The 15,487-nt window shown below is 39.3% G+C and overlaps 1 protein-coding gene across 1 annotated transcript in view; it reads right to left on the reverse strand.

Annotated features, from left to right (window-relative positions):
• The window catches only part of LOC125234472 (adhesive plaque matrix protein-like), a 71,056-nt gene that overhangs the window by 4,920 nt on the left and 50,649 nt on the right, over window positions 1-15,487 (reverse strand). The window contains exon 2 of the mRNA XM_048140728.1: window positions 650-732. Within this exon, the coding sequence (XP_047996685.1) occupies window positions 650-732 (83 nt within the window). The remainder of the gene's footprint in view (window positions 1-649; window positions 733-15,487) is intronic.

Consider the following 15,487-nt stretch of genomic DNA (forward strand, 5'->3'; position numbering starts at 1 on the left):
AATTACGGATTAACAGGCCATGCGGCTTAGGTTTGCGTAAATGCGTAAAGGTAATCACTTTCGATACAATTTGGTTTATGTGAGAATCAATAATTTATACTCACGTCACGAACCTGCCCGAAGCCACCAAACGCTGGAGGTTTGAAATGAAACGTAGGAATTTATTAAAAATTTATTAGACGCGATATAATATGTTTCTACATATAATTAACCCCCGATATAAAAAACGACGAAGTTTAAGGTGTCTGTCTGTGTCTGTGGCATCGTAGCTCTCAATCGGATGAACCCATGAAGATTTTTTTTTTTTGAAATCTTAATTATTAGTCGGGAGTGTTCTTATTTCTTAGTGTCTACATCTAGCGTCTCGCGAACGAAGCGTCGGGCTGAATGAAAAAAAAAACTGCATTGCCATACTGTTGGCCCGACGTTACGCTTGCGAACGCCAGATGTGGGGGGAGGGCCTTTTGATGGAAATCGGTCCAATATGTCGAGGTTCTTTTCAAAATTTAAATTTTGTGATTAGGTTATTTTATCTCATTTGTTTTACCTTCTCATTTAGGAGTAATATGATATTGATTTAATATGATATTGATTTTAACCTACATCACATCCTGGAAGGAAAATGAAACAAAGTTTATTCTATACATACCGATTGTGTTGGCATGGATCGGCGGTGGTGGCCGGCCGAGCTTGGCGCCGCTAGCGCCAGCACCGCTGCTAGCCATAGTCCCCCTGAAACAAAGGAAATTAGGGTCAATCATCATCATCAGCACAGCCCTTTGTCACAGCATAATAAAGAGTACTATCGTACAGTATGACCACTCCCGCTTCCCGCTGAAAGGGCCACCCACCCGCGCTCGGTTACCGCTTGTCAAGAACGCAACCAGTCGACCTATCTTATCTCACTCATGCAAGCATGGTACGAAGTATGCGTTCATTTACACGAGCCTAGACTGTGTGCGTAAGAACGCGCCTTTTTCATACATTTGATAGCCAGTGTCCGAGGTGTGCCTTTGTGTCTATATCAGACGATTTACACATGGATATTAAGACAACGGGTTTGGTGACTGTGGACGCCGAATCGCGAGCGGCACGACCTGCCACAGTTTTGGCGGAGAAAACTCAAACCACATGAGTTTCCAGTCTCGGTTTGCTTTCTGCACTGAGAGAAATTTGCATTGTGAATTTAACAAGTTCGTCTTGTTGCGGTTTATCCGTTTGAATCAGCCAAACGTATGTTTAAAACAATATGTGTCAGGTTGTTTTTATAAAATCGACTTGTTGATTCATAGTACATTACTACAGAGGTCGGGACAAAGGGGGTTGCCGGCCGAAGACATATAGACGGCCGAGCGAAGCGAGGCCGGATAGGTCTGAGGCGGGCAACCCCATTTCCCGCCGAGGTATGTATAGTGCTTTTCTCAAAGGTATGAAATAAATAAAGTCTACTGAAAATAGTAGGCGCTATTTTAACCAAAAACTAAAGCATTAAATCAGGCATTGTCGCATAGCCTTCTCCCCTCCACAAAACGCTTTCGCCATTGACCATAAAAATCATCACAAAATAAATAATAGGTCTACCGTACAGAAGCGAAGCTTCCTACCAAACCGAAGCTTAAGAGCGATTCAGGGACGATTCATCGTGCCTTTTTAGGGTTCCGTAGTCAACTAGAAACCCTTATAGTTTCGCCATGTCTGTCTGTCCGTCCGTCCGTCCGTCCGTCCGTCCGTCCGTCCGCGGATAATCTCAGTAACCGTAAGCACTAGAAATCTGAAATTTGGTACCAACATGTATATCAATCACGCCAACAAAGTGCAAAAATAAAAAATGGAAAAAATGTTTTATTAGGGTACTCCCCCTACATGTAAAGTGGGAGTTGATATTTTTTTTCATTCCAACCCCAACGTGTGATATATTGTTGGATAGGTATTTAAAAATGAATAAGGGTTTACTAAGATCGTTTTTTGATAATATTAATATTTTTAGAAATAATCGCTCCTAAAGGAAAAAAAGTGCGTCCCCCCCCTCTAACTTTTGAACCATATGTTTAAAAAATATGAAAAAAATCACAAAAGTAGAACTTTATAAAGACTTTCTAGGAAAATTGTTTTGAACTTGAAAGGTTCAGTAGTTTTTGATAAAAATACGAAAAACTACGGAACCCTACACTGAGCGTGGCCCGACACGCTCTTGGCCGGTTTTTTTATTGGATGCCACTATCACTTTCGGCGGCTTGTTGTCAATATTTAGAAATACTGGGCCGAACCATTGAGTAATTATTACTTATATATTATTACTTCTTACTATTACTAACATAATTACTCAAAGGGCCGAACGGATCTTACGGCTCAGCCACGACATTGGTCTAAGCGCGACAGCGGTGAGCGGCGGCCATACATTGGAGTGAGACACAGCGATTGGACTTTTCATTCGCACGTATGGCTGCCGCTCACCGCTGTCGTGCTTAGACCAATGTCGTGGCTGGGCCGTTTGAAGCAAGCAGTTTCTCACCACTGTCAGTACTACGGACTAAACCTATGATGCTTAGAGACACAGTAGGGTCGAAAATGTCGAAATCGGCAAAGGGTTGACACCCTTCCTGGCTGAAAACTTGCGATGCGATCTGTCTGCTTAACCACAGAATACATATTAGTACAAGTATAGTGGTTTAACTCTTATGCTGTCTTAGAGAGAGATTTTCCGATTCTGCGTCAATAGGTGTGATATTTTGGAAAAATTATTCACAAATTGGGGTCAATTGCCGTGCATTAAAGGCCCAATCATTGGGTACTTACTAGTAATGTGAAAACTATCATTAAAGATTATCCCTTAAGCCTCTAACCAACTTAATTCGACGCAACAAACACAAGTTGCCATATCATTGTCCACTTTAAGCAATCAAGGCTACTTTCTACGTATTTTTGTCAAATGACACTTAATAAACTCTAATGCGACGGGTCAAAAAAAGTCGCAATTGCGACAAATTACATATATGTAAGGCTTTGTGGGAAAGCGATAGTGCAAGTAAATGGCGGTAATCAAGTTCGCTTTTATACCTGTTCATAAAATACAGGGAATACTAGTTATATTGAAGAGCGTGTTTGATGTGCCGCTGTCGCGCCTATCCCCCTTATTCATAAACGTGCTCTAAAGTTATGACGCCGATAAAGTTCGTTTGTCCCTTTCCGACGTATTGGTGTGATAGAAAAGGAAAAACGAACATTATCGACTTGATAACTTTAGAGCACGTTTATGAATAAGGGGGTATAAGTTTTCAATAAAAATGTTTACACCACCTCGACCTCACCAGGTGGAATTTTAGGTCCTGTCAAATACATACACTCGTATTATGAATTATGAAATACATACATCCATACAAAACGGTAACCTTCGTCACACCTCGGACACTGGCGATTAAATATATGAAAGAGGCGCGTTCCTAGCACACAGTCTAAGCTCGTGTAGGTGAACGCGTACTATGCTTGTATGAGTGACATATGACAGGTCGACTGTTCGCGTTTTTGACAGACGGTAACTGTGAGGTAACCGAGAGGGGGTGGGTGGCACTTTCAGCGGGGAGCGGGAGTGGCCATACTGTATGATAATACTCTTTATTATACTGTGCCTTCGTAATGACCAGTCTAACTTTTGATAGAACTGATACTTTAGATAGTAGAAACTTCTAGAAAGCCTAGAAGGGTATTTGGCGTCATCGTGGCATCACTACAATAAAAGACTAATAAAATAGCCAGTTCCTCACCAGAAAATCATACCATCTCAATATTTATTTAGATTCTGCTTAGTCGTAATATTTTATTTCATTTCATTTCTTTATTTCTTAATCTTGAACAATATAAATTGTGTTAGAAAAACTTACGAGCTAAGAACATGCTTATGATGTAAGTAAAACTAATCAATTAGTTCCCCTATAACTACCTAGTACTAATACCCTAGTTCTACGTTGTATATTTCTATGTCTATTGGTATTGAACTTCCCGAAGTTGTCACGGATAAAAAAATCACTTTCCGTCTCATTACACCGATCAAAGTGATCAAACTTTCGTACGAAAGTAAACGGCGGCAAATTGACTGGCACTCGGTTTGTGGACCGGAACCGAGTGACCGACTCACTCGTTCCCACGGCTTCGAACCATTCATTCATTATTTTGATGTCATATATCATTCGTTTATTAAGGTTTGCAAAAAAGTTCGTCCGAAAAATTATTATTATTATTATTTATTATTAATAGCCTACATGGTGTCCCACTGCTGGGCAAAGGCCTCCCCCATGGATCTCCATCCGTCACGGTCTTGAGCAATCTCCGGCCAGTCGCTAAGATATGCGTCCAGGTCATCCCGCCATCTCCGCCTAGGTCTGCCAGATCCTCGCCCGTCTTGCGGCACTCAGACTGTGGCAATTTTTGCCCACCTCTGCGGATGCATGCGACAGACATGGCCGGCCCAGTCCCAGTCCGAAAAAAAAAAGCTAAATTTTGCAATGGTGGCTATGCAAACGGCTGGGGCACGATATACGATACAAGCGCGGAAAAGAGGTATTCGCACGTGTATCTTATGACGTTTTTCAATACATATTTACGAAGTTTCGATGTGACAAGAAATGAGCTACTTCGCGGACTAGTGCGGGAAAAGAACACCAATATGTACTGGAAAGTTACTTATTTGACAGCTAAAGTGTGGCTTTATGTTAAATACAGAGGGCTCCTTATCCTTCAAGGGTAATAATGTCCTTTTTATTGAATTCTCATAGGTATAAAAAGACCTTACTTGTGGAAAGTCACATGTGTACCTAGCCTAGGTAAATATTTGTAAACTACATGAAAATAGTGAACGGTGTAAAAATGTGGAAATAGGTACATAAAATAGAAGTTTAATGAAGCTAACTTGATTTATTTTTGGCTTATTATGTAGTTGACTTTACGTTGGGAAAATTCACTTTCCCGTGTCTCACCGCAAAAACCTCGCATTTTCCGTAATTAATAGCCAATTGTTTAAATATTTAATGTCAAAAAATGTTACCCTATGAATAGTAGATGTAATATGAAATATCGAAATTGGTTGGCAATAGTTATTTCGAAAAACATCGGGCATACTGCCGGCCTAGCCACTTAAAAAGACCACTGAATTCTACGTCTGGTTTTCATTATTGCCTGTATAAGGATTACACACTGTAGAGTGTAGATACGAGCCCTAACGCTTATGTCATCCATCGAACCTTTTTCGCACTTTACATATTGCGTTGCGTTCCAGTAATTCAAAGTGTTAGAAACTCATCGATTATAGGTTATAGGGCAGCTTCCGGGGGAGTCTCTTCCAAACAAAACTCAAAATTCAATTTACACCACTTATTTATTATACCGTTCAACACCACTAAATATTACAAGGATTTTAAGAACTAATTAAACAGCTAGACGTTACTCACTAGACTAGCCTAATTTTCTTAGATACATGCTTTTATAAAATAATGCAATGACGTAAACGATGCGGCGTAAGTAGTTCACGCGTGTTACCTACATTCTAATGCTGGCGCTGCATATAACAGCCCCCCCGATAAGACGAAGCTTTATCTCAAATAGATGAAGCTGAGTACAAAGTTTAAACTTATCAGATAATCTAAGTAGTTATTCTAAGTTGCGTTCGGCATTTAAAAGTTATGCACATTTCGGGAGGAATTAAATTTCACTTCATTAGTTCGAGGTTTATCTCGGAAAGTAGGTAAAGATTTTACAGATTTATTTTCGTCTTCGGAACTTTCTGTCATTTCGATGGAGTTAACATTATTATGAGTTTTACTTCTGCTTTCATTATTACGCTGGTTAAATATTTGAATACAACATTTAGATGCTGAACGCTTATGATTACCATTAAAATAATAACACTTGAAACACTTAAATATAAAGTATAGCATCATAAAACCAACTAAAGATAAAGTAGCACTAGAATAGTATGTACCATATTTCACAAGGTGAGATTGCTGCTGTAAGTTATCTATATCATTTTCTAAACTGTCTAGTTTATGAGATGCGGATTTTAAAGAGTCAAGATTTATATTGCTGAGGGAGATGGGTGTTAGTAAAGGTAATGTATTATTGAACTTTCTTTTCTTACAGCAGTCATCTTCTATGATATTGAAATCTGAACGCATATTATTCGGGATAAATACATTTTTAGATGTACTTGGGAGCAATCTGACAGTTTTAGAGTATCCAGTACAATCGTCTGTTAATTTTAAAATACCAGTGCCAAATATAGGGTGTTCTTCAATGTTATCATTACATTTTACAGTGAGGTGGCATGGTTTTGATTGTACAAATATCCATTTGTTGTTATTTAGGACATGCCAAATGTCTACATTGCCAAAAATCAATTTAGAGTCACATTCTTTGGGTAAAGATTTCGATACTTCGGTAAAAAGTCGTGTTTCACAACATGGGTTGTTTATGCTAGAGTAAATAGTTATTAACGGGCAAATGGAATATTCGCTACTGACTGTGGTACATGTATCTAGATTTTCAAATAGTGCGTAATGTAACTTATCATCGGTTATCGCCATGAAAGAACTAGTAGGGTGTATGAGAGAGAAAGTGTTAGGATTTTCTACTTCGTGAGGTATAGGCAGAGGGAGAGCTTTATAAACGGTGTATTTTTCGGGATAAATCAATGGGATACTTAAAACAGAAACTAGCTTTCGATTAAAATAGTAAGTAGTTAACTTAGAAATGTCAATTATAGTGTGTATGTTTTCTAAAGTTATTGGAACAGGAAAATCCAAGTTATGATTAAAATTGATATTATTTTTTAATAATTCCTTATATAAGTTAAAGGGTGAGAGGACTGAGGGGTGTAAAATATTCGTTTTGGAAAATAAAATTGCATTCAAGACAGAATCTAGGTAATTGGATGCCGCAATCAATGAACTCTCTATTACATTTACTAGGTTGTTGACGCGCGACATATAAGTCAGCTGTTCATTTATCATTGTAACTTGAGCCAAGGCTCGGTTCATGTGGTCAAGTTGGATGTTTATTTTTAATTCGTTTGCATTTAATTTAGATATGGTTGAGTTGAATGTATTTATGCTGGATTTGACGATGTGTATATTGTCTTTCATAAGGCGGAAAATTTCATGTTCGTTTTTTTGACAATTTTCAATTGCTCCATCATATTTTCGGGCATCGTCGGCGTCTAGAGTGCCAAAGAAGATCTTTAGAATTTCGCCTCCAAATTCTAGAGATTTCCTGGTTCTGTTACGGGTTACGTCATGAGGTAGTAAATGGTACAATGATGAAGACTTTGCATAATTCGATTCCAGTAATATTTGTGTGGAAGTTGCTATATCGGTGCAGTCGAATAGAGAGGTCAAGTTAATTCGGTTACATAAAGTAGTAGTTTTATTGAGAAGTCGTTCAATACTTTCTAAATGGGGACTTAAAGAGATAAGGTTTGTGTGAGTTACGACATTCCAAGAATCGTGAAAGAAGTGTACGGTGGTTGAGGGGTCAAAATATATTCCTGGGCTCTGAAGAATCGGTGTTATTTTGCTTCCAGCGGAGCATCTTCGGAAAAGGGTTCTGGAAAGAGAGTAAAAGTCATCGTTTAATTAGGGATGAGCGGGTTTAATTTCATTAACATGATACTTGGTATGCCGGCGGTTAATACAAAGAGTGACGTTACGTTTGTTATTGACTTTAATTATTTTGTAAGGGCCTTTCCACACTGGGGATAGGGCCTTGCGAAGTCTATGATGTTGTTTTAAATAAACAAGGTCACCAGTTTTATACGATATTTCGCGAGATGGAGAGTCGTAATATTGTTTAGAAATTTCTTTGCTTTTAAGGATATGCTCTAAGGCTTTTTCACGGCTAAAGCGCATACGATATTGAAGGGCTCGTACATACTCATTGTAAGTCAGATTATCACTTGTTTCATACAGAGAATTAGGAATGTGAGGTTTGTGTCCGTAGAGAAGTTCGTAAGGTGTGTATTGAGTTACACTATGAGGAGTGGTGTTGTAGCAAAGGATAGCTGTAAATATATAGCAGTGCCAATCATTCTGATTTTCATTCACAAACGATTTCAAGTATTCTTTCAAGGTCCCGTTATTTCGTTCAAGGGCACCGTTTGTCTGTGGGTGATAGGGTGTAGAAAAAAGTGATTTTATCTTAAAGATATTGTTAATCTGTTTAAAAAGGTCAGAAGTGAAACAGGTGCCGAGATCGGTTAAAACCATTTTTGGGATACCGAATAGGGCCATGAAATGTACAAGGCTACGAGCTACTTCTTCACTTGTAGCTGTGACTTGTAGGTATGCGCATGAGAATTTGGTGAGATCATCTTGGATGGTTAAGATAAATTTGAATTTCTGAGGTCCGGCTTCCGGAAGGGGACCTACTATGTCGAGTGCTAAACGTTCAAATGGTTGTGTACTGGACGAAGTTATCACCATAGGTGCCTTATTGCATTTTCTTAGTGGCTTATTGATTTGACATAGTTTACAGGATTTAACGTAATTTTCGATGTCCATGCGCATTGTTTTCCAATAGTACGAGGCTTTTATTCGATTAAGCATACGGTTCATTCCGGGGTGTCCGGCGATGGTGGAATCGTGATTTTCTTTAAGAATTTGAGGGACTTCGGCTGGGGTAGGGTATATCGTTTTGTTCTTGTATATGTGTATTTTTATGTTTGTATTATGGAAGATAAAGGAAATCATGTTATATATTTTGCTGTAAGAGATTTTTGTGAATGGCTCTGTGAAATCTGATATCGCTAAGTCGGTGAGTGTGGGATTGTTTTGTAAAATGATATCTCGTAAGGACATGAGCAGGTTAAAAATAGATTTATAATTTGTTTCCTCGTAGTGATTTATTTTTGTGAATAAGAAATAGTAAGTCTTTTCGTTATTGGAAAATGGCAGTACAGTATAGGGTTCGCGTTCGGAGTTACGTAATTCGCCTTGGTTTGGTAAATTGTTTAATATTTCTTCGAGGTTCGGCATAGAGGGGTCAAAGTCTAGTGAGGTAGGACATGCGATTGAATTAATTTTAGACCGCAATAAGTTTTCAGAATGCTCTTCAATTTTAGTGTTATTTTGCCTCGTAGCGTTAATAAATTGCTTTTTAGAATATTGTTCATAAGTATCTTGGTTAGGTGTGTTTGCAATTTGGTTTCGGGTTATAGCATGTACCGGGATGCGAGATAGGGCGTCAGCATTGGAATTAAGTTTGCCTTGCTTGTAAATAACTTCATAATTATATTCTTCTAATTTTAGCCTCCAGCGTATAAGTCTGCTTCCCGGATCTTTCACATTAAAAAGCCATGTGAGTGGTCGGTGATCGGTGACAATTTTGAATTTGTTTCCGTATAAATACGGACGGAAACATTTTACTGCAAAGATTATAGCTAAGAGTTCCTTTTCGGTAGTAGAGTAATTACATTCCGCCTTATTCATCGTACGGGACGCATACGCGATGGGAAGGTCCTTTCCTATAGGACCTTGTGAAAGCACGGCACCGACTGAACTGTTACTTGCGTCAGTCGTAACTACAAAAGGTTGTGAAAAGTCAGGGTATTGGAGTAGAGGTGCTGTAGTTAGTTTTTCTTTGAGATGATTAAATGAAAGATCTTGTTCTGAAGTCCAATTAAATGTAACATCTTTCTTTAGAAGGGAGGTAAGTGGTTTAGTTATTTGAGAAAAGTTGTCTATAAATCTGCGGTAGTATCCAACTAATCCAAGAAAGGATTTTACTTCTTTAGCGTTTCGCGGAACAGGGAATTGAGTGACAGCCCTAACTTTATCGGGGTTAGGTTGCACGCCTTTGTCGGTGATTATATGACCTAAGTACGTCACTTCGCGTCGGAGAAATTCACACTTATCGGGTTGCAATTTTAGATTATATTCTCGGAATCTGTCGAAGACGAGATGAAGTTTTTGGATATGACTCTCGAGGTCATGTGAGTATATGATACAGTCATCTAAGTATATGTAGCAGTGTAGGCCTTGTAGGCCTGAAAGGACGAGGTTCATAAGTCGTTGGAAGGTAGAAGGTGCGTTTTTGAGACCAAAGGGCATTCTATTAAATTGGAAATGGCCCGATATTCCACTGGGGTTGAGAATCGTAAAGCCTGTTTTCGCTGAGTCAGCAGGGTCCATTGGAATTTGGTGAAAACCGGAAACGAGGTCTAATGTCGAAAAGTATTTAGATTTTCCTAATTGATCAAGGATATCAGTTATAAGTGGAATTGGATAAACTTCGGTTACCGTGACGTCATTCAGGCGCCTGTAATCGATTACGATGCGCCATTTTCTTTGACCTGAGGCGTCGATTTTTTTAGGGACGATCCAGACTGGTGCACTCCAGGGAGATATAGAGGGTTTGATAATGTTTTGGTCTAGCATTTTCTTAATTTGCTTATCAACTTCTTGTCGATGACATTCTGGGAACCTGTAGGACTTAGCATTGATAGGCGCAGCGTTGCCTGTGTTAATGGAATGTTTCAGAGCTGGGGTATGAGTCAAGGAATCCCCTTCGAGGTAAAATATATCTGCGTATTTACTGCAACATTGTAGTAGTGACTTTCTCTCTTCTGGGTTCAAATGTTCGTGACGTATGAGGTCTAACACGCGCTGAATACGATTGGACTGACCTGAGGTTACATTGTTTACACAAGTAGTGTGTTCTGATGAGTCACTCATAAGAGCGGAGTAATCTATTGGAGTAATAGCGACATTACATTCTTTAATTTCGATGGAAGAGTCGGTAGTATTTAAAATAGATACGTTGGCGCGTTTGTTGCATTTTATAGTAACTATACAATTGGCTAAGTAAACACCGTCTTTGAGCTTGTGATCTAAAATGAGGCCCTCTTTGATACCCGCGAGTTCAGAATCTGGATTGGAAATAACACATTCAATTACGCCTTCGGATCGAGCTGGGATTATGTAAGATTGTTGATTAAAATGGATTTGTAAAGTGTGGCCCTGTAGGGACAGAGTGTTAGTTCTATAATCTATGTTGCATGTGAAGAATTTTAGGAAATCGTTACCTATAATGCCGTCATATTTAAGATTGACTTCGTCTTTAATGACGTGAAACTTGTATGAAATAGTATCATCTAGGAGAGGGAATTGTAATTGTGAGGACCCTAGTGTTTCACAATAAGAGTCTGTGTCGTTTATTCCTTTAAGTTTAATAATCTCAGGGGAAAGGCATGGTTTTTCTTTAAAACTGGAGTATTTGATAATACTGACACTAGCGCCTGTGTCGATAAGGAAACAGAGAGGTTGTTCAGAGTCAGGCATCGTCAAGTATGTGTAAGGTAAAGATATCCCCTTTTTCAATGAATGAATTTCGTAACATGGTATTTCAGATACGGTATTGTGAAGAGCAGGGGCAGGTTCTTTCTTAGACTTGGTGGGCATTTTTGTGCTTGATTCAGTGAGAGATAGTTTAGGTATTGATTCTAAAGATGAGGAAAGGCTTAGTTTGTTTACGTTAAGGTTCAATAGAGACTGGGAAGTAGGACTCCCTTTGGAAGGAGGTGTGAGATTGTCATGAGATTTAGAACGACTCAACTGCAGTCTGTGTGGTTGAGATGAACAAGGAATAGTAGGACTCCGAATTTGTGGTGATGTAAGCTTAGCATTGGATTTAGTAAGACTCAACTGCATTCTATGTGGTTGAGATGAATAAGGAATAGTAGGACTCCGAATTTGTGGAGATGTAGGCTTGGTATTGGATTTAGTAAGACTCAACTGCATTCTATGTGGTTGAGATGAATAAGGAATAGTAGGACTCGAATTTGTGGAGATGTAGGCTTGGTATTGGATTTAGTATGACTCAACTGCATTCTATGTGGTTGAGATGAATAAGGAATAGTAGGACTCCGAGTTTGTGGAGATGTAGGCTTGGTATTGGGTTTAGTAAGACTCAACTGCATTCTATGTGGTTGAGATGAATAAGGAATAGTAAGACTCCGATTTTCAGGAGATGTGAGATTGGTATACAAATTTGGGAAACAGCGAGAGACAGTGGTCGTGTCCTTTAATGAAGGTGATCTCGGCAGACACGCGACCGGGATCTTATTTAGTTTAAATGATCATCATAATTAGTTTCTAATTGCACTTCGCAATAATGCGTATTGACCTGGTTACCCGGTGTGTTTGAACTTTGAGCACCGGCATTAGCTGCTGACGCGAAATTTGAAGCGCCGCCGCCGTTAAGGCGCATATTATTAATGTATTGTCTCTTGCGACACTCATTTATTGTATGTCCTACATTTTTACAATAGGCACAGACCTTTGGTTTATTTGGGAATTGATTTGGAGGATAATCTGAGTTTGTAGGGGGCCTGTTGAAAGAATCGGGATGCTGACGAGGTTTTATGTAGTAGGAATAACGTTCCTTTTTAGAATGGAAACATTCAGATGAGGTATGGCCCGGTTTGCGACAGACGTTGCATGTTTTAGGTGTTTTAGGAGTGCTACGGTTAAGATTAAATATCTTTTCTTCCTCAATCGCGTAACTGATTCCTTCATTAAGGGTAGAAGGGTTTTGACTTCGGACAATGTGTGAGAAATCGGGGTTTAGACCGAGAAGGAAGGTATTAAGGGCAAGATCTTCCATGGCGGCTATGCGACCCGGCAGTTGTTTTGCATCTTGACAAGAGTATTGAATATCGGCTAAAATTCTAGTTAAACATGACTCGACGCGCAGCGAATAATCTGTGACTGATTCCGTAATAAGTTGCTTACATTTTTGAAGTTCTAAAAGTAAATGTATGGAATGTTTCTTTTCACCAAATGTAGTTTTAAGAAAGGATTTTATTTCGGCCCATGATGTGAAGGTTTTTAGGCAACACGCTAGTTGAGCTTTGCCTTCTAATTGTGACACAATATATTTACATAATACATTCTGTTGTTCTGTACTGGCTAGGCTTATGGCGTTTTCGCAATTTGTTAAAAACGCCGGAAGTGATTCGCGATCCCCGTTATAGGGTTTGATGAATTTGGTCAAAACAGATAGAGTTACTTTGTCACTCATTTTGATTTTGGAAATTTCTGGAACTTGTTTAATTTCGTTTTCGGTGTCAGATGAACTATCTGTGGAAAACGAACTCGATTTTTCAGACTTGAATTTGTCCTCAGATTGTTCTTCTTTCACTAATGACATTAAAGTTAGTTATGCGTACAGGACAACAGGTGTAAGTCTTAAATTATAGATATAGGTAAGTACTAATTAAATTATGTAAAATTAAGTTTAACGGCGAGTATACGTTGAGCACTTATTCACTTGAACTTGGTTTTCTTTTGAAACTTAAGTACTTTCACTGATAATAATGAAATTGACTCACAGGAAGATGATTAGGCGCAGGAACATCCTTGGCGATGTCAGTAACTGGATGCTTTGAGGTTTTGCCGTGAAGCGTTGCGTTAGGTGTGGTGCGGGCTCGTCTGTGTACGAGGCTGATCGTCGACCTGGTGTGGGCTGAACGGGGGTGTTCCGAATGCGGGCTCAGCAAGGATGCTGAGGCTGACCGTCGATCCGGGGCTGAGATGCGGGCTTGGCGGAGATGCTAAGGCTGACCGTCGATCTCGTTATGATGCGGGCTCAGCGAGAGGCTGAGACTAACCGTCGATCTGGAAGCTGGCCTTGGATTCGGAATAACGCGACGCGACTCTACGAGTTGTCTCTTTGCGTTATCCCACCGCTGCCACCAATTTGTTATAGGGCAGCTTCCGGGGGAGTCTCTTCCAAACAAAACTCAAAATTCAATTTACACCACTTATTTATTATACCGTTCAACACCACTAAATATTACAAGGATTTTAAGAACTAATTAAACAGCTAGACGTTACTCACTAGACTAGCCTAATTTTCTTAGATACATGCTTTTATAAAATAATGCAATGACGTAAACGATGCGGCGTAAGTAGTTCACGCGTGTTACCTACATTCTAATGCTGGCGCTGCATATAACAGTACCCAAGTCTTCTGCCAACTTTTTCCGATTATCATGTTCTCGTGCTGTGAATGAGGCTGATTGCGAACGTAAACGTAACACAATTATACACGTAGCCCTTTACGTAATCTACGTTAACGGGGGCACTATTGTTTATCGAGGAGGCAGAATTCGGGCCAATCACGCATGTACACGGAAGATTGGTATTTAAATTACAGTGCGATATTATTGTTAAATTACTTTTTCACCACGCCAACTGGTAAAGGCTTACTTGGCTATTCGAAAACAGATACCAACATTGCATGTATTTTATCCACAAGAGTGCAAAGTAATTTCCTACAAATTTAACTTGATATCTTGAGATGCTGGTAGGAATTTCCTATAAATGATGATTTTGAATCATAAATATTGAATAAATTGATAGATTTGATTTCTTATTGATGATGATTGATGTTTTATAGTTAGTACGAGTATTTTGTTCGTGTTGGTGTGCTGAAAAATTTTGTGTTTCACTCGGAGGCAAAGTTTGTTTAACCTGCGTGCCTTGAAACCCTCGCAACACTCAAGATTCCACTTTTTGAACCACTCGCTATACGCTCGCGGTTCAATATTGGAATCTTTCGCTTGCTCGGGTATCAATATTGGCACGTGCGATTAAACAACAACTTTGCCCCCTTGTAAATACAAATTTCCATCCTTACCTACTTGGTAGATATTCCGCGAATTCGCACGAAGCGCTTTGCTTCTTCTTTTCTTATGCGCACTGCCAAGGAGTGGAATTCCTTGCCGGCGGCTATATTTCCGAGCTCATATAACCCCCGGCGACCTTCAAATCAAGAGTGAACAGGCATCTTCTGGGCGAGCTCACTCCATCGTAGGCCACGTCTTTGCCTTTGGCTAGTCTGTGGCCAAGAGTAAGCCCATTTATAATTTAAAAAACCGGCCAAGAGCGTGTCGGGCCACGCTCAGTGTAGGGTTCCGTAGTTTTCCGTATTTTTCTCAAAAACTACTGAACCTATCAAGTTCAAAACAATTTTCCTAGAAAGTCTTTATAAAGTTCTACTTTTGTGATTTTTTTCATATTTTTTAAACATACGGTTCAAAAGTTAGAGGGGGGGGGACGCACTTTTTTTTCCTTTAGGAGCGATTATTTCCGAAAATACTAATATTATCAAAAAACCATCTTAGTAAACCCTTATTCATTTTTAAATACCTATCCAACAATATATCACACGTTGGGGTTGGAATGAAAAAAAATATCAGCCCCCACTTTACATGTAGGGGGGGTACCCTAATAAAACATTTTTTTCCATTTTTTATTTTTGCACTTTGTCGGCGTGATTGAAATACATATTGGTACCAAATTTCAGCTTTCTAGTGCTAACGGTTACTGAGATTATCCGCGGACGAACGGACGGACGGACAGACAGACATGGCGAAACTATAAGGGTTCCTAGTTGACTACGGAACCCTAAAAAATAATAACTATTCTCTGTCGCTCTTCCT

Source organism: Leguminivora glycinivorella, chromosome 16, assembly GCF_023078275.1.
Source record: "Leguminivora glycinivorella isolate SPB_JAAS2020 chromosome 16, LegGlyc_1.1, whole genome shotgun sequence".
Taxonomy (NCBI): Eukaryota; Metazoa; Arthropoda; class Insecta; order Lepidoptera; family Tortricidae; genus Leguminivora; species Leguminivora glycinivorella.